At 40.8% G+C, this 20,625-nt stretch overlaps 1 protein-coding gene across 2 annotated transcripts in view; it reads right to left on the bottom strand.

Moving 5' to 3' along the window:
* PFKL (phosphofructokinase, liver type) overlaps positions 1–20,625 on the bottom strand; it is a 254,617-nt gene that overhangs the window by 66,469 nt on the left and 167,523 nt on the right. For both annotated transcript variants that reach the window (XM_056533478.1, XM_056533479.1), the window contains exons 15-17: positions 18,822–18,909; positions 2,513–2,665; positions 1,149–1,313 (exon numbers count right to left, since the gene is read on the bottom strand). In XM_056533478.1, coding sequence (XP_056389453.1) covers positions 1,149–1,313; positions 2,513–2,665; positions 18,822–18,909 — 406 coding nt within the window. The remainder of the gene's footprint in view (positions 1–1,148; positions 1,314–2,512; positions 2,666–18,821; positions 18,910–20,625) is intronic.

The raw sequence follows: 20,625 nt of genomic DNA, 5'->3' as shown, positions 1-20,625 counted from the left end.
TCTGTTCTGCGGGCATTACTGTCGGCCGCGGTCAGGATCTGGACCGCGGTCTGCCAGTTGATTACCCCTGGCCTAGGTCTTATTTTCGGGGTAGGGCTTATATTGCCGCACACCCTGATAATACTGCTCGGGCTTACTTTCATGGTAGGGTAACTCCTTAAGGTAAATAACAGATCTTTGTAATGCACATAAAAAACAAAGTGTACAAATGGTCCTAAAAAGTCTGAACTAAAGTGCTTACATTCAGTACGTAAAGAAAAGAAAAAAAGAAAAACACACTAACTACCTGTCTGTGTTAAGTCACAATGCAGCATTCTGTCCATAGAAACAAATGCATTAAAAACAGGCCGCAAGTTCAATTTAAAGAACTACCATAGTGTTATAAACGGCTGCCGACACGTAAAAATATGCTCTGTTAGGGTTGAGTTCAGACGTAACTTGCAGGCATGTTAGCAGCATAAAATCCACAGCGGATTTTAATACCAATGACTTTGATTTGTGCGTGAAAAATCTGCTATAGTGGCACATCTATGTATTTTCTGCAATTTGAAGTCAATGGTATCAAAATTAGCTGCAGATTTTCTGTGACCCTACCCCAAGACAGGTTACTACTTGGCACCACACAACCTGTATATCTGAATGGTGCTTTAGACCAAAAGTGTAGAATTAGCCATTGAACCCAGAGCAATTAGATACCATCTTGTATTTTCCAAGAAGGACTAGAAGTAGTTCTTATGGGCAACATCTCTTGTTGCACTTTTATTTTTGCGTCCCAGAAATTATGCCCATATAAAGTTTTATTCATTAGGAAAGGGTTTAATGGTGTTGTAATTGGTGTTATTCTAATCCTACCAGTCTGAAATGATCACTACTTCCTGGTCTCATTTTCAATGGAATTGTCTGGAAATACTCACTCAACCAATACCTGGTACAGTGATTGGCTGAGCATTTGTTTTCTGTGTGAAGAATTGACAAGGAAATTGTGATCAGTGGGGACCGGGTGGCCATTAAGATAGCAGTGGCAGAACATCAGACAAGTATGTCATGCTTAACCCAGCTTGACTGCTTATTACAAACATAAACCAAACAAAAAACTGCTACATCAAAATTTTATATAATTCATTAAATATTTTATACTAGTGACTTACCTTTAAGTCATGAATGTCGAATTTATCCTCATAAACGTAAGCCGCATCAGCACCAACAGCTATACCTGCCACTGTAGCAAGATAGCCGCAGTATCCTCCCATGGTCTCCACAATGAAGACACGTCGCTTTGTGCCAGAAGCAGACTGTTTAATGCGATCACAGCTCTTGAACATAGAGAAACAAAGTGTTCATTAATCTGAGAAATATATATATATATATATATTTTTTTTTTTAAGGTCAATGTAAGCATCATGATGTGTATTCTTAAGCCATGTATAATTTCCAGTTATAACAGCCATATTGTAAGTTAGTTCTTCTTTCTCAACTTTACTAACAGCTGTACACATAGTTTAAAGCCCTGACTTGTGCCTAAACTGACTAAAGAAATGCTGTAATACACTTACACACTGTTTAAGTAACTACAGTAGCAAGTCATTGGCAATGATGTCAGTATGTATGGCAAATCTCTTCTGCCAGTATTTGACTGCTCTGGCACATGGCAAAGTATAACACATTAATGTGATGACTACAGTGTGTAAAAATGATGCAGTGCAGAACCACTGTAAGAGTAAGCGCACACAGGATGGAAATGCTGCAGGATTTCGACAGCATTTTGGCATGCAAATCAGCACCAAAACCACTTGGGTATTTTACACTGGGCAATGATCAGGCATGAACATTTTTTGGATGTGTCAGTCTGTGAAAAAAGCACCCTAAAAAGGTGTATTCCAGCACTTTCAAAAAATTTAATATACTGCTGGGGCCCTAGAAACATCACCCCCCCAAAGTATCCTTGCCTACCCCTGGTCACCCCCGCCGTTTTGTTCCCAACAGTCCCCCAATGCTTTTGTCTTTTTGCTTTTGAGAAGAGTGGCTATGCAGGACCTGCCTGCTCAATCATTTGCCGCAGCAGTGTTTCTGCTCCAAGTGATTGCAATGAAAGCAGGCAGACAGAAGCATTAGGGAACTGGAAGGAGCTGCACATGTGTTGCAGGGGGCCAGGAATAGGCAAGTATAGTTTTTTCTTTCTATTTTTCTAAGGCCCCAGCAGTTTATTACATTTTTATAAACCATCAGAATACCCCTTTAAATCTAATTTTAATTACATTAATGTAACTGAGAAAACATCAGGAAATCATAGACCATATTTTTAAACACTTTTCTTCTTCTTGTTTCACAAGTGGAATTAATGTACAACATTCATTACACTTTTTGTTTGATCAATGAGGTTGTCACTGCTATAAATACAGTGACATGCTTAGTGCACAAATAATTATTTAGATGTTGCTACTTATCAGAAATGCCTACCCACCAGCTATAGTTCTTTTACATACTAATTCAACACTCCCAAGATTTTATTTACCTCCATGGCTGCATTAACAGCAGTGTCTGAACCAATACTAAAATCTGTTCCTGGCACATTGTTGCTGATAGTTGCAGGGATAACACACATGATGATGCAAAGTTCTTCATATTGTTCCCGTGCCTCAACAAGCTGCAATACTCCTTCGTAAGCCTATAAAAAGAATTTCAAAACCCCCACTTTCAATAAAAATAAACATATCCCACAGTACCAGTATGGATTGATGAAATTCATGGATGTAAGTTAATATCATTGGATTAAACTGCAGTTTTAAGACCCTTTCACTCTTTTAAGTTTTGCTATGTTGCAGCCTTGTGCTAAAATATATATATTAAAAAAAGGCCTCCATCATTCTGCACTTAATACCCTAAAATGACAAAGTGAAATCTTGATTTTTAGAAATTTATTAAAGAGGAAAACTAAAGCTTTGAATGGACACAAGTATTCAGACTCTTCGCATTTACATTTTAAAATGATCTTTATCTTCTTTGAGATGTTTCTACACCTTGATTGGAGTCATATGGTAAATTCTGTAGATTGGACATAATCTGGAAAGACACAGCCCTGTCTATATAAGTCTATATATACAAGGGTGTGTCCATACATTGCCAAGAGGTGGAAAAAAAAAACTTTCTGTTGAACTCAGAGACAGGATTTTGTGGAGGTACGGAACTAGAAAAGGGTACAAAAACATTTCCGCTGCACTGAAAGCTCACAGGAGCACATTAGGCCTCCTTAACCTCTTAACGACGCAGGACGTATATTTACGTCCTGCGCCGGCTCCCGCGATATGAAGCATCATACCGCGTTGGTCCCGGCGCTCATCAACGGCCGGGACCCACGGCTAATCCCACACATCGCCGATCGCGGCGATGTGCGGTATTAACCCTTTAGAAGCGGTGGTCAAAGCTGCTTCTACAGTGAAAGTTAAACTATCCCGGCTAGTCAGTCGTGCTGTTCGGGACCACCACGGTGAAATCACGCCGTCCCGAACAGCTTACAGGACACCGGGAGGGCCCTTACCTGCCTCCTCGGTGTCCGATCGACGAATGACTGCTCCGTGCCTGAGATCCAGGCAGGAGCAGTCAAGCGCCGATAACGCTGATCACAGGCGTGTCAATACACGCCAGTGATCAGCATGAGAGATCAGTGTGTGCAGTGTTATAGGTCCCTATGGGACCTATAACACTGCAAAAAAAAAAAGTTTAAAAAAAAGTGGTTAATAAAGGTCATTTTAACCCCTTCCCTGATAAAAGTTTGAATCACCCACCTTTCCCATAAAAAAATAAAACCGTCTAAAAAAATAAAACCGTCTAAAAAAAATAAAACCGTCTAAAAAAATAAAATAAAAATATGTGGTATCGCCGTGTGCGTAAATGTCCGAACTATAAAAATATATAATTAATTAAACCGCAAGGTCAATGGCGTACGCGCAAAAAAATTCCAAAGTCCAAAAAAGCGAATTTTTGGTCACTTTTTATACCATTACAAAATGAATAAAAAGTGATCAAAAAGTCTGATCAAAACAAAAATCATACCGATAAAAACTTCAGATCACGGCGCAAAAAATGAGCCCTCATACCGCCCTGTACGTGGAAAAATAAAAAAGTTATAGGGATCAGAAGATGACATTTTTAAAACGTATAAATGTTCCTGCATGTAGTTATGTTTTCCATAAGTACGACAAAACCAAACCTATATAAGTAGGGTATCATTTTAACCGTATGGACCTACAGAATAATGATAAGGTGTCATTTTTACCGAAATATGCACTGCGTAGAAACGGAAACCCCCAAAAGTTACAAAATGGTGTTTTTTCTTCGATTTTGTCGCACAATGATTTTTTTTCCTTTTTGCCGTGAATATTTGGGTAAAATGACTAATGTCATTACAAAGTAGAATTGGTGACGCAAAAAATAAGCCATAATATGGATTTTTGGGTGGAAAATTGAAAGGGTTATGATTTTTTAAAAGGTAAGGAGGAAAAAACGAAAGTACAAAAACTGAAAAACCCTGAGTCCTTAAGGGGTTAAAGGGGTTATCCAGGAAAAAAACTTTTTTTTATATATATCAAATGGTTAAACAGATTTGTCAATTATTTCTATTAAAAAATCTTAATCCTTTCAGTACTTATGAGCTTCTGAAGTTAAGGTTGTTCTTTTCTGTCTAAGTGCTCTCCGATGGCACGTGTCTCGGGAACCGCCCAGTTTAGAAGAGGTTTGCTATGGGGATTTGCTTCTAAACTGGGCAGTTCCCGAGACACGTGTCATCAGAGAGCACTTCAACAGAAAAAAACAACCTTAACTTCAGAAGCTCTTAAGTACTGCAAGGATTAAGATTTTTTACTAGAAGTAGTTAACAAATCTGTTTAACTTTCTGGAGCCAGTTGATATATAAAAAAAAGTTTTTTCCTGGATAACCCCTTTAATTGTTAAATGGGAGTAGGTTTCCTTGAGCTGGCCACAGCACCAAACTAAGAAATCAGAGGAGAAGGGCCTTGCCAAGAGTGGTGACCAAGAACCCAAAGGTCTCTCTGGCTGAGCTCCAAAGAAGCTTTGTGCAGATGGGGAAACCTTCAGAAGGTCAACCATCACTGCAGCACTCTACCAATCTAGGCTATATAGCAGGGAGGCAACTCAAGTAAGAGACACATGAAAATCCACACAGAGTTTGCAAAAAAAAAAAATAATCACACCTAAATTACTCTCAGAATCAAGATTCTCGGGTCTAAAGAAACCAAATATTGAATTTTTCGCCTCGATTCTAAGAGTCATGTCTGGAGGAAACAAGGCACTGCTCATTGCCTTCCCAATACCATCTCTACACTGCATTATGGTGGTTGCAGCATCATGCTGTAAGGAGTGTTTTTCAGCAGCTGTGACAAAGAATAGTAAGGGTTGAGTAGTCCGATGGAAAACTTTTTTTTTTTTTTTTTTTTATCAACTGGTGCCAGAAAGTAAAACAGATTTGTAAATTACTTCTATTTAAAAATCTTAATCCTTCCAGTACTTCTTAGCAGCTGTATGCTACAGTGGAAATTCTTTTCTTTATTTTATTTATTTTTTGTCTTGTCCACAGTGCTCTCTGCTGACACCTCTGTCCATGTCAGGAACTGTCCAGAGCAGCATAGGTTTGCTATGGGGATTTACTCCTGCTCTGGATAGTTCCTGATACAGGCATCAGGTGTTAGCAGAGAGCACTGCAGACAAGACAAAAAAAAAAAAAAAGAATTTCCTCTGTAGCATACAGCTGCTAATAAGTACTGGAAAGACAATTTTTTTTTAATAGAAGTAATTTACAAATCTGTTTAACTTTCTGGCACCAGTTGATTTAACCTCTTCAGGACGCAGGGCGTATGGATACGCCCTGCATTCCGAGTCCTTAAGGACGCAGGGCGAATCCATACGCCCGTGGGAATTCCGGTCTCCAACGCTAGCCGATTGAGGACCGGAGCCGGATGCCTGCTGAAATCGTTCAGCAGGCATCCCGGCATATCGCCCATGGGGGTCATTATGCACCCCATGTCGGCGATGGCCGCAGATCGCTGGACAATTCAGTCCAGCGATCTGCGGCGATTCCGGGTCAATCGAGTCTCCGGTGACCCGGAATTACTGGCTGATCGGGGCTGTCGCTGGTGCCACCTCACGATCGCCCCGATTCGTCGGCCGGTTTACCGGCCGACCAATCAGGGCACCTGCTGCGGGTGTCACTCCCACAACCCGCTCCGCCCCTCTTCCGGAGGACATGAGCGGGAAGACGACCCCGGGTGCTAGGGACCCCGATCCCCGGCGTCCCTGTTGGGATCGGGGCCCCAGGAGCGACGGCCGCGGCGAGGGACTGACCAGCAGCGGAGCAGCAGCAGGAGGTGAGTGACAGCCTCCTACTGGGAGGGCATGCTGGCAGCTGTAGTTATGCAACAGCAGGAGGCAGACCACCACAACTCCCAGTATTCCCTTATGGGCATGCTGGGACAGCAGTCAGGCATGGAAAAGTGCACCTCCAGCTGTTGTATAACTACAACTCCCAGCTTGCACAAACAGCTAAAGTGCATGCTGGGAGTTGTAGTGGTGCATCTGCTGCTTGCATAACTACAAAACCCAGCATGCCCATTGGCTGTTGGTGACTGCTGAGAGTTGTAGTTTTGCAAAAGCTGAAGGCACACTGGTTGTGAAACACTGAGTAAGGTCACAAACTCAGTCAAAACAAACTCTCAGCATGTACAGTCTGTCAGCGCATGCTGGGAGTTGTAGTTTTGCAACAGCTGGATGTCCCCCCCCCCCCCCCAATGTGAATGTACAGGGGACACTCACATGGGCGGAGGTTTACAGTAAGTATCCGGCTGCAAGTTTGAGCTGCGGCAAATTTTCTGCCGCAGTTCAAACTGCCAGCGAGAAACTACTGTGAACCCCCGCCCGTGCGACTGTACCCTAAAAACACTACACTAACACAAAATAAAATAAAAAATAAAAATCACTACATATACACAGCCCCCAGCCCCAATAAAAATGAAAAACGTCTGGTACGCCACTGTTTCCAAAACGGAGCCTCCAGCTGTTGCAAAACAACTACTCCCAGTATTGCCGGACAGCCACTGACTGTCCAGGCATGCTGGGAGTTTTACAACAGCTGGAGGCACCCTGTTTGGGAATCACTGGCGTAGAATACCCCTATGTCCACCCCTATGCAATCCCTAATTTAGGCCTCAAATGGGCATGGTGCTCTCACTTTGGAGCCCTGTCGTATTTTAAGGCAACAGTTTAGGGTCACATATGGGGTATCGCTGTACTCGGGAGAAATTGTGTTACAAATTTTGGGGGGTATTTTCTGCTTTTACCCTTTTTAAAAATGTAAAATTTTGGGGAAAACAAGCATTTTAGGTAAAAAAAAATATTTTTTTTTTACATATGCAAAAGTCGTGAAACACCTGTGGGGTATAAAGGTTCATTTAACCCCTTGTTACGTTCACCGAGGGGTCTAGTTTCCAAAATGGTATGCCATGTGTTTTTTTTTTGCTGTCCTGGCACCATAGGGGCTTCCTAAATGCGACATGCCCCCCGAGCAAAATTTGGTCTCAAAAAGCCAAATATGACTCCTTCTCTTCTGAGCATTGTAGTTCGCCCGTAGTGCACTTCAGGCCAACTTATGGGGTACCTCCATACTCAGAAGAGATGGGGTTACAAATTTTGGGGGGTATTTTATGCTATTAACCCTTGCAAAATTGTGAAATTTGGGGGGGAAACACACATTTTAGTGAAAAAAAAATAATTTCTTTTTACATATGCAAAAGTCGTGAAACACCTGTGGGGTATTAAGGCTCATTTTATTTCTTGTTACGTTACTCAAGGGGTCTAGTTTCCAAAATGGTATGCCATGTGTTTTTTTTTTTGCTGTTCTGGCACCATAGGGGCTTCCTAAATGCAACATGCCCCCCAAAAACCATTTCAGAAAAACATACTCTCCAAAATCCCCTTGTCGCTCCTTCGCTTCTGCGCCCTCTACTCTGCCGCCGAACACTTTACATAGACATATGAGGTATGTCCTTACTCGAGAGAAATTGGGCTACAAATATAAGTATAAATTTTCTCCTTTTACCCCTTGTATTAAATTCAAAAATTGGGTCTACAAGAACATGCGAGTGTAAAAAATGAAGATTGTAAATTTTCTCCTTCACTTTGCTGCTATTCCTGTGAAACACTTAAAGGGTTAAAACGCTGACTGAATGTCATTTTGAATACCTTGGGGGGTGTAGTTTTTATAATGGGGTAATTTGTGGGGTATTTATAAAAGGAAGACCCTTCAAATCCACTTCAAACCTGAACTGGTCCCTGAAAAAAAGCGAGTTTCAAAATTTTGTGAAAAATTGCTGCTGAACTTTGAAGCCCTCTGGTGTCTTCCAAAAGTAAAAACACATCAATTTTATGATGCAAACATAAAGTAGACATATTGGAAATGTGAATAAAAAAATAAAATAAAAAATATTTGGAATATCCATTTTCCTTACAAGCAGAGAGCTTCAAAGTTAGAAAAATGCTACATTTTCAAAATTTTCATCAAATTTGGGGATTTTTCACCAAGAAAGGATGCAAGTTACCACAAAATTTTACCACTATGTTAAAGGAGAATATGTCACGAAAAAACAATCTCGGAATCAGAATGATAACTAAAAGCATTCCAAAGTTATTAATGTTTAAAGTGACAGTGGTCAGAATTCCAAAAAACTTCCGAGTCCTTAAGGTGAAAAAAGGGCTAAGTCCTTTAGGGGTTAAAAAATGTAAAAAAAAAAAAAAAATTTGTTTTCCACCGGAGTACCCCTTTAAAAGGAGAAACGTACAGTGGTTTTCTTAATGAAAACCTGACCCAGAGTGCTTTAGACCTTTTATTAGGCTGAAGAGTCCCCTTCCAACAAGACAATGGAAGAGATATAGCAAAGCCTGTGTATATTATAGTTCTTTATCATAAAAAAAAAAAAAAAAAAATGTATATATATATATATATATATATATATATATATATATATATAGCCTAGATAAAAACATCAATAAAAAAAGTCACAAAATAGTGATATCCTTCAGTGTTGACGAGAATGGGAAAGTTCAATCTGATTTGTTCCGCAACCTCATTGCTACCAATTCTCTTCTCCATAATCAGTCTTCCCATCCAAGTAACCTTATTAAAAGAATCCCTGTGTCAATTTCTGAGACTTCGCTGCATTTGTTCCACAGAGGAGACATTTTAATAAAAAAAATTTTGAATTATGGGATTGTTTCAGGGAGAGAGGTTATAGTGACAAACGGATCCACAGAGCACATTTAAGAGTGAAACATATGAAAAGAGAAATACTCTTCTCCAATCAGAAGTCAAAGCAAAATCTGATAACCAGGTAAGACCGATCATGCCTTACCATGCACAGGTTCCCGAGGGTCCGGAGATTCTGGCAAAACATTGGAATATTCTTATGATGGATCCAACCCTTATTTTGGCACTGTCATTAAAATTATGTTTTTGCATATGATACACACGGTAAAATAAATAAGATTTGCAATTTACTCACTGTAAAAACAAAAATATATGTTAAAGGTTGAATGACAAACTGGGTTTATGGGAGGGGCCTGGGTGGTATAAATACCAGTACGTGCAGGCTCAGGTGCACGTTGGACATCACGCTGTCGGGCGTTGGGTGACGTCAGCTGGTTTGGCAGCCGTGAGTTGGGCAGGCGTTTGAAGTTCCTGCCAGTAGCAAGCTCCGGGCCCGCTCTCTCTTGGAGCCTCGCGGTCCGAAGTATCATACATGAAGTACGGTCAGTTATTTGGGGCAGCCCGCTGGCTACCCCAGGGCGGAAGCTCTGCCTCACGCCGGGCCGGGGAGGGGGGTCACTCGCTGACTGCTGGTGCCGTCACGGCCGGTAGTCAGTGGGTGACAGCGGTGCTAGCAGAGGAACTTTCATGGTAGGGGGTAAGTAAGACAGGAGGTGCGGGCTGGCTGCCCGCAGCAATACCGCCTGGTTCTGCAACGCACGTGTTTCTGCGAGCTTCCAGGGGTTCAGGGTTGCCGTTTCGCCGGTCAGTGTTTGGGTGTCCCGCAAATAGATGAAGGGAGCACATGTAAGACTGCGGCGATAGCTGCCGTGGGTGTCCGCTGTTCCGGTTGACCTGGCCGGGTGCGTTCCGGGTCGCGGGATCACCAGCGGGAGTCGTCCGGACTGGCTTTTGAAATCACGGGATCACAATACTTCCTTTTCAAGAATCGCTGAACGTTAAATATGAACAGGGACACGCAGCCAGTGTTGTCAATTGCCATCCATATTGCACCCATTGCTTAGTATTGTTGTGTTGATAAAAAAAAAAAAAAAAAAAAAAAAGAGGCTGGTCTACACGTTGTACTATAGGGCCTACTCCTGGTAGCAGGTATGCGCCTAGAGCATTTTATGCACATACAGTCGTTCCATTCATACTAAACATATGCTTATAACATTAACAATGCTCGTACATTCACCAAATTATAATGCTGCACAAACACTAATAGCATTGTACTGCACTCATGCATAAAGCATTTTTACTAGACATACGGTCATGCATTTATACTGCATACACAGTCAGGTGTTTATACTGCACTGTCGCTACCCTACAGTGTATACGCTGGTGTTCCGATGCAGTATACGCGCTAGTATCACCAGGTGGTATGCATGCTGGTGATTACCATACAGTATGCACGCTTGCATTTACCATACAGTTTACACGCTGGCTTTTATTATACAAAATTCACGCTGGTATTTACCATACAGTATACACGCCAGTATTTATCACACAGTATTACACGCTGGTATGTTCCATTCTGTAGAACACTTGTATTTTCATACAGTAGAACACGCTTGCATATTCATACAGCATCACAAGCTTGCATCTCCATACAGTAGAATACGTTTGTATACACACTTGTATTTTCCATACAGTATACATGCTTTTATTTTCCATACAGTATACACGCTTGTATTTTCCATACAGTATACACGCTTGTATTTTCCATACAGTATACATGCTTGTATTCCCCATACAGTATACACGCTTGCATTTCCCATACAGTATACACGCATATATTTTCCATACAGTATACACACACTTGTATTGCTCATACAGTATACACGCTTGTATTGTCCTTACAGTGTAATATGATTGTATTTTCATACAGTAAACACGCTTGTTTATATAATATACACATTTGTTTTATCATACAGTATTCACGTCTGCATTTTCATACACGCTTGCATTTTCATACAGTGTATACGCTAGCATTTCCATACGGAATGCACACTGGTATTTTCATATAGTAAATACGCTAGTGTTTCGTACAGTATACACGCTTGCTTTTTTCGCACAGTATACACGCTTGTATTTCCAGTACAGTATACGCGTTGGTATTTTCAGTACAGTATACACGCTTGTATTTCCAGTGCAGTATACACGCTTGTATTTCTAGTACAGGATACACGCTTGTATTTCCAGTACAGGATACACGCTTGTATTTCCAGTACAGTATACACGATTGTATTTTCCGTACAGTATACATGATAGTATTGTCTGTACGGTATACACGATTGCAGTTTCCATACAGTATACACGATTGTATCTTCTGTACAGTAGGCACGATTGTATTTTCCGTACAGTATACATGATTGCATTTCCCGTACAGTATACACAATGGCATTTTCCGTGCAGTGTACACGATCGCAATTCCCATACTGTATGCACGCTGGTGGTTGCCATACAGTGTGCATGCAGGTGGTGGTGGGTGTGCGCACTGGTGTTTACTATACGGCGTGCATGCCTGTATTTTCTGTACGGTGTGCCCGCCTGTGGCTGGCATGCGTGGTGCACGCTGGTATTCTACCATTTGGCGTGTATGCTGGTAATTATCATACAGTATACAAATTTGTTTGTTCCATTCAGTTTACACGCTCAGTTTCCATACAGGATAACACGATTATCTTTTATATGGTGTGACACTTAGGCTTCAAAACGGTGAAAACTTTCATGTTTCCTTACAATAGTTCAGTCATATTTTCCATCTGGCATGTCATACTATTGTTCACCATATGGTACAACACGCTTATGTTCCATACGTGGTATACACTCAGGTTTCCACACGTTATCATACGCTTACGTGTCTATACGGCATAACACGTGGTGTTCCATACGATCAATTTACATACAGCTTACACACACACCCGTAGGCTTCCATACGGTATTACACGCTTATCAGGCTATAGTATAACTGGATCATGTTTTCACACTGTGGTAAGCATAGGTGTCTATGGTAATTGTGTTTAGACATGTGTTACTGAGTCTTATTACCATAATATGGGTACGTATACCTACGTCATTTCGCTTATTATCATAGCATTGACTGCGGCACATGCGCTACGCAAGTTCTAGCATTCTACATATACTTTACTACTTGCATGACGTGATGCTTATCTGCCCATTCGTTTCGGGTACCCAGTAAACATCTCAGTTACACGTACGTTTATTTTAAGCAGGTTACCTTAGTCCTGATTCCACGTTCATGAATAGGTCAGGTTACGTTACCATACCACAGTTATAGGCTTCTACTCCAAGCCATCTTATTCTGCATACGGTAGTCACACGCTTATGTCATTGATGCGGGTATGACACTACGTGCTAGGCATAGTGCTGATTTCTCACACGTTAAGGTAATCACAGTGCACGAATCTTACATGTAATGGTCATACGCATTATGCACATAGGCGCATTATCAACCATTTTGGATCATGTCACATTTGCAGGTTGTGGATATTCTCAGCCTGCCTGCCACGTCTGCAGGGGAATACATCATTTGGGCATTGTTTCGGACACGTTTTCCTGAGCAATAGCAGCAGGACACATAGAGGAGTATATACCTGACATGCCTGACACGTTCTCAGGTGGGATATACTACTTGGTTATTGTTGCTGACACGTTTTCAAAGCAATAACATTACTACACATAGGCAGCTGCATACCTGTGATGCCTGTCACGTTCTCAGGTGGGATGCACTGCATAGTCGTATGTTCTGACACGTTCTCAGGTGGGATATACTACTTGGTTTTGTTGCTGACACGTTTTCAGAGCAATAACATCACTACACATAGGCAGCTGTATACCTGTGATGCCTGTCACGTTCTCAGGTGGGATGCACTGCATAGTCACATGGTCTGACACGTTTGCAGGATACGACGGTCATACCGGCATTATAGTGATCATTTACAGGCCAAGGTAATCACAGTGCGCAAATCTTACACGTAATGGTCATATGCATCATGCACATAGGCGCATTATCAATCATTTTGGATCATGTCACATTTACAGGTTGTGGATATTCTCAGTCTGCCTGCCACGTCTGCAGGGGAATACATCGTTTGGGCTATTGTTTCAGACACGTCTTCCTGAGCAATAGCAGCAGGACACATAGAGGAATATATACCTGACATGCCTGACACGTTCTCAGGTGGGATATACTACTTGGTTATTGTTGCTGACACGTTTTCAAAGCAATAACATTACTACACATAGGCAGCTGCATACCTGTGATGCCTGTCACGTTCTCAGGTGGGATGCACTGCATAGTCGTATGTTCTGACACGTTCTCAGGTGGGATATACTAGTTGGTTTTGTTGCTGACACGTTTTCAGAGCAATAACATCACTACACATAGGCAGCTGTATACCTGAGATGCCTGTCACGTTCTCAGGTGGGATGCACTGCATAGTCGTATGTTCTGACACGTTTGCAGGATACGACTGCCATACCGGTATTAAAGTGATCAGTTACAGGTGACATATTCACACATGGTAACATGGTTCAGTTAGTTGTTTTCTCCCATAGTTATGGTCATTGATTTAGGGAATAGTTTGTTGCATCGGCAGTATACGTCTGTAATGTTGTGTCTCATGACAGTTGGGTTTCTTTCTACGGTTTCCCTACATTTTGTCAGGTTTGGCCCATAATTCCGGAAACTGCATACTAGGTTTTACTGAGAGTGGGTCATGAGGTGCAGTAGGATAGGGAGCTGTTTGGTCAGTCCATTCAGCAAGTTCAGGTGAGGGATATGCACATTGTGTCTACATGGTAGCTATGGCTTCTGGTAAGGTAGGTGCCATTATAGGGATGTCCGTAGTACTATTGGATACTCGCTGAGGCTGGGTCGGCAGCTCAGGCTCTGGTATCACTAAGGGCATATTATATACTACTCCCCTAGGCATGCTGTTTTTTCCCCCTTAAGGTGTACCCCCGACGGCGGCCCGGGCACACCTCTGCCGCAAATTAGGTAAGGTAGGTTATGTCTGGTATTCTTCTTACAGGATAGGAAGGAGTGTTAAAGTTACATCATGGCATGTTAGGTTAGGTAGGCATACGTTCCATATGCACTGAAAGGCCCTGACCATAAATATATTTTTATGTCACTTTTATGGCCTTATAAATCTGGGTCTCCCTTCTGGTCCAGACCACATTCCATCTGCTCAAAAGCACAGACTTTGGTCTCCTGCTGGAGACCAAACTCGGGAAGTGCGGTCTGGCCATAGCCAGTGAATAGCCCTCGCTCTCCCTGTTTTATACACAAGAAGAGAGCAAGTGCTATTCACTGGCTATGGCCAGACCGCACTTCTCAAGTTTGGTCTCCTGCCAGTCCAACAGTGCTTTTGAGCAGACTGACTGTAGTCTGGACCAGAAGGGATTATGAACAACAAACTTTAGGGGTGATCCCCCAAAAGGGGTTGACCCTAAACTAGAAATTCCCCCCCCCCCCCCCCCCCCCCGCAAAAAAAAAAATATATATAATCTTTTATTGTAATCGCTTAAAATTATGGATAATATGTGTAACTTATGATTTATAAACACAGCCTGTGCTCAGATAGTTGTGTCACTGCAGCGGGTGCGGATGGCTCAAGAGTGATCTATATTAATCACCAGACGCTATTGCCAGAAAACATATCTCATTATGCATCCTCAGTCAGAGTAAATTATACATCCATAGTGACATCTATGTGTATATGGATGCACTGACAACTATCTGAGCTCAGGCTGTGTTTTTAAATCATAAAGTTACACTTTTTATCCATAATTTTAAGTGATTACAATAAAGGATGATATTTTTTTTTGGGGGGGGGGGGGGGATTTCTAGTTTAGGGTAAACCCCTTTGGGGGGGGGGGGTCACCCCTAAAGTTTGTTGTTCATCATTATTTTGCCCTGAAATCCTCTGGGATCTCCTTTGGATCTTTGCTGGAAAGTGGACAAGAAGAGACCCTTATTATGAAGGTGACAAAAAAAAATAAAAAAAATTAATTAAATTTTTTTTACAGGGAGTAATTTGCAAATCTTATTTATTTTACCTTCTGTATCATATGCAAAAACATTTTTTAATGACAGTGCCCATTTAAACTATATTTACCTGAGAGCCCCTTGGTTACATTTAGGCCATCAGTGAATCTATGCCATTTGCTGGTACACAGCCACTACCCTGGCCCAAGACCAGAAAGGCTATTTGGCTCAAAAGAACCCCAATGAGGCTTCCATTCATGTGGGAGGTGTGTTGCTTGCACCAATATCATGAATGATACACAATTTTTGGATTCAAGTGGTTTACATAATTTTAAAATTTCTCATGCCATTTCTTGCACAACTTTTGGGGTAACATACCATGCTACCTGTCCTTATGGATTGATTAACTGATGTTAGGTATGATGACTTAAGAGAAGAGTAAGAGAACATGTGCTAGAGAGATCCAAGTAGCTGCAAATTAAGATGACTTTCCCGTCTTACCACAGTACCTCGCCACTTCAAACTCCATCATAATTATGATCCCCAAGGCTTCATGGTAAGAGAAATTGACCGGGTCCTTACTGGGTCGAGGAGTGGTAATTGAAAGATCCTCTTGTCCCGCCTTGAATCGAAAAGGGATTTACAGGTTAAAGTCACTATCGCGATTGTCTTAATGACCACGTAAAGCTTTGCCACATTTTTATGACAACATATTTGCACTTCAGATGATACCTGCATATCCTTTGTGGTTATTTTTCATGATCCTTGTGTCTTTTCCCAGACAGTTTTTTTTATTGATTTTTAACTGTTGATTGTTACTTTCCTATATTGCTTTATGCTATTTCGTATGTTTCATTCAGGATTCTATCCCCAATCCATCTCTCTGTTTTGTCAAGTCTCTCTTCCTCGTGCCCTTGCTGCCATTTCCACCACGGACCACGTCGGTCATTTGTTCTACTGCAAATTTGAGGATGTCAGACTCATATTTTATATGTATCCTTCATATACTCTTAGTCAGACTTCTGTACAGTCGTCCATTCTACCTTAAACTACGGTAAATTATTATTATTCCATGGTTCCATGTGTTAGGATGTTGTGTATTTATTGTACTTTATGCTTGTTACTAATATTAAACATCCTTATATATTTTAATTGGGGTACATTTTTGGGACCCAATTTTTAAATTATTGGGCTGGTTTTATTTTTTTTTCTCTTGTATGTCTCATTCTCATTTTTGCACAACTATTATTGATTTGTATGGAATATCTCAACGGGTACCTATTGAGGTATTTGCATTAATACGCCGCCCCCCCCCCCTTTTTCTTTCCTTTTTTGCACCTTATCCATCTATCATTGATGTAGTTTGCCATTTGAGCATATTTTACTTATAGTCTGTAATTCACAACATAGTTGGTACTTACTCACACCATGCGTTTTTTTGCAACTTTTTTTTATTGCATTCTCTTCTATCACTCTAGGTACTCATTCACACTATGCGTTTTTTGCATTAATGCATTTCTCCCCCCCCCCCCCCCCCTTTATTTTATTTTTCTAATACTGACTTATTTGGTGCTTTAGCATATCTCCCATTCTTGACGATGTTTTCTTGTCCGGTATCATAATCATAGTTGGCAATTATTTACACTATGCATTTATACCATCCACTTGGCTTTTCCTCCACTCATTCGGCACAACAACAACGCATTTCTTGCCCATAAAGGACACTTCCTCAGGCAATGTGAATCTTGCACATTGCCTGAGGAAGTGCCCTTTACGGGCAAGAAACAAGTTGTTGTTGTGCTTTGAAATAAACCTTATGAAGTGTACCTACGTATGCCATCATCTGTCTTCAACTGTAATTGCGCCTGACCAATATCCACTTTTACTTCTGCTATTTCTGCTACTATTACGAGCCGGTGAGCGAGGATCTGACCGGAGGATCCGGGCTGCATACAGAGCTTTCTACTTGTCAATGCATTATATGGTGTTGTGCCCTCAGCGCAACATCCTCTGGTAAGTGTAAGTCTTTACATTTGCCAAATATTTTACAGAACTGCACTAGGGGCGCGTGTGCCTTTTCTCCTTTTCTCTTTCAGCAGTCTGATGGGGATTGGACAAGTTAATGTATTTATACTTACCAACATCTGGGTTGAATCACTTTTTGCCCAGCCATTCTTTTGGTTCTGGTTCTCTTTGACATTGCTGTGGCTTTCATGACACCTTTTCAGCATCTTGTGGGTTATCTACCAGTCCAATACCATTGTGTGCATACTATTACCATCATCTCAACTTCTGTACCTGTACATTAGTGCCATATCACTATTTATTACGTCTTTTTATTGATATTTTTATCTATGTTTTGTAATAAGAACTATAATATTTTGCATATAACTTGGTGACTGGTGTTTATATTTGGGATTGATATATTTTGTATCTTAGTTGCCACTTATTTTAAGAGAAAAACCTGTATAGAGGAAAAGTGGACCATTTGCCCATAGCAACCAGATTGCTTCTTTAATTTTTAAAAAGGCTTCTGAAAAAAAAAAAAAAAAAAAAAAAAAAAGCAATCCGATTGGTTGCTATGGTGTACTGCATCACATTACCCTAAGCACTCTAAGTGGCTTAGGAACAATTATGTTATTTTAATGTCCTTGAGTGGCCCAGATAGTGCCCCGACTTGAACGCAGTAGAACATATTTGGAGAGATCTAAAAATAGCAGTCAGGGATTGAGAGGATCTGAAGAGAAGAATGATAGAAAATAACCAAATACAGGTATGTGAACCTTGTGGCATCACATCCAACAAGACTGGAGGCTGTAATTGCTGTCAAAGGTGATTCAACTTCAAGTACTGAGTAAGGGTCTGAATACTTATTTCAACGCAATATCAATGGAAAGTTTACACTGCCACTGGGCTCCACTAAAGGGAGCTCCAACACATCACCTGCTTGAAGGACATACTGCATGTTTTTTTTTTCTCCACTCAACTCAAGTCAAATCAGATCCGTCGGGAACCAGTGGTGTCTGCTATGAAAAGGGCCATTCAGCTTTCTTGTTTGGCACTGAATGGGACAGAGGCCATCGGTGGTGTGAAAGAGCCCTAACATTCTGTTTTCACTTTGTCAATATGGAGTACTGAGTGCAAAATAAAGGGAGAAAGTTTTTGTTTTTAATTTTAGCACAGGACCCCAACATAACAAAATGTAAAAAAAAAAATGTAAGTGTCCGAACTTTCCGAATGCAATATATATATATTATTCTCTCTGGAAAAATATAATTTATCCACATACATATTGTTATGCCAAATGCCCCTACAGACACTGAAATGAACCACCTGACTGACCAATTCATGAAGTAAAAAGGAGGAAGATCTTCTTGCCAGGGCAGATATTTCAGTAACCATAGCAACTAGCTTTTGTCCAACCCTTTTGACATTTTACTATGCGGACCTTATGTGTATAGTAGTACTCTTATTCTCTACAGTATAAAAATTTACCTCAAATCCACCAATGACCAAAAGAGCATGGATACTATATTTTCTTATGTTTTCCACAATGCTCTGCATGCACGTCTTTGGAATTGTTCTTAAAAAGTAAAGTAAAATGACAACAAAAAATTTCATTAGCTAAAGGCCATTTAAAAAGTTGTTCTGTCCTTGCCAAGGATAACTACACACCCATCATCAACATTTATTTTTTTAGGACACGATGGGGTATAAGTATAAAATCAACCAAGATCAGAAACTGAAGTAAAGCTGTAAAGTAGTGTGAGGTACACCACCTGTTTTCTCAGGGGCTCAAGCTGCTGATCCATCCATCCCTAAGGCCATGTTCACACAGTAGAATTTCTGTGCCAGATTCCGCATTGGAATCCAGCATATAGATTTCACTGCAACAAGAATCCCGTTGACTTCAATGGGATTCCGCTGCTCTGTGCGCACGGCAACATTTCTGTGTCAGATGTTTCCCGCACGATAATTTCGATTTCAGTGTCCGCACACGTTCATTCTTTTTGCAAAGACTGCATGGAATGCATAGCCATCTTTGAGATTATGCTGAAGCCCACACTCTCCGGAATGTCCGCACAGAGATTCTTCATGAGGACATTCTAGCGTGTGAACGTAGCCTCTACGGGTAGGGTCACATGAGACGTATATTGCTGCCCATTGACTTTAATGGGTAGTAAAATACGCATCAGCAAATACGCAGCAAAATATGGTATGCGTGACCCTATTTTAAAGCTATGTTTGCACACAGTTTTAATTTTGGCTATATTTTGAGATGTAAATTGAAATTCAATCGGAAAGTGTTTATAGTTCAAATAAAGTTTAATTTTACAGCTATAAGTGTAATGAACATAAGACAAACTGCAGGGGACTTCTTTTGGGGCCATTTATTAATACACCTGTATTTTGGGAGGTTAACATAAGAAAAAAAAGTCTCCTTTGCAATAAGCAGTTTTTTGTTGTATAGCTTTTGCAATAAATTATTGAATGAATAAATAAATGAAATAATAAATCAATTTATTCAATTAATTAATTAATTAATTAATTAATGAAAAACAAAAAAAAAATGCTTCAAAATTTGTCCCAAAAACTGTATGGAAACATACCCTCTCTTAAAAGGGGTTATCCAGGAATAGAAAAACAGAGCTAATTTCGTCCATCATCACCCCTGTCCTCAGGTCATGCGTGGTCTTACAAAATTTGCTCCATGTACTTCAATAGAACGGAGCTGCAATACCCCACAAAGGGGAGGTGGTGGTTTTTCTAATCCGGGATAACCCTTTTTATATATTCATACAACTTAGATGAAAGTGGAGATAAGACTCTACCTTTGGCTGACTGTCTAATGTGTATGGCAGCCTCCTGACTCTCCACCAACAACACATGGGCCTTCATTTACTATTGCAAACCCGACATGTTTTGCTGGGTTTTGCACCAGATTCTGTCTGCGCCAGAATTTGCGCCAGATATGAAAAAACACCGACTAACTCTCAATTTTGCTAAGAAAACCCGGAAAAGTGGCGTGGCCGCTGGGAAAGGGGGGGCATGGCCTCCAAATAGGGGCGTGTTCCCGACATTTTCACAAAAAAACAACATATTTATTAAGGTTTCCACATAAAACGTGGTGGATTTGAGGAAAACCCTACAGATCAGAGCATGTATAAAAAAAACTAAGTGTAGGGAAAGTGGAAAATGTAGGGAAACCTTAGCAAATACCATGGAAAAAAATATAGGGAGTTAAACGGTCAGTTGTGCCGAACAAAAATAGATTATGGTCAGCTGAACAATCGTTATA

Source organism: Hyla sarda, chromosome 8 (assembly GCF_029499605.1).
Source record: "Hyla sarda isolate aHylSar1 chromosome 8, aHylSar1.hap1, whole genome shotgun sequence".
In the NCBI taxonomy this organism is placed as follows: domain Eukaryota; kingdom Metazoa; phylum Chordata; class Amphibia; order Anura; family Hylidae; genus Hyla; species Hyla sarda.
This window is presented reverse-complemented; position numbering and strand designations above follow the sequence as displayed.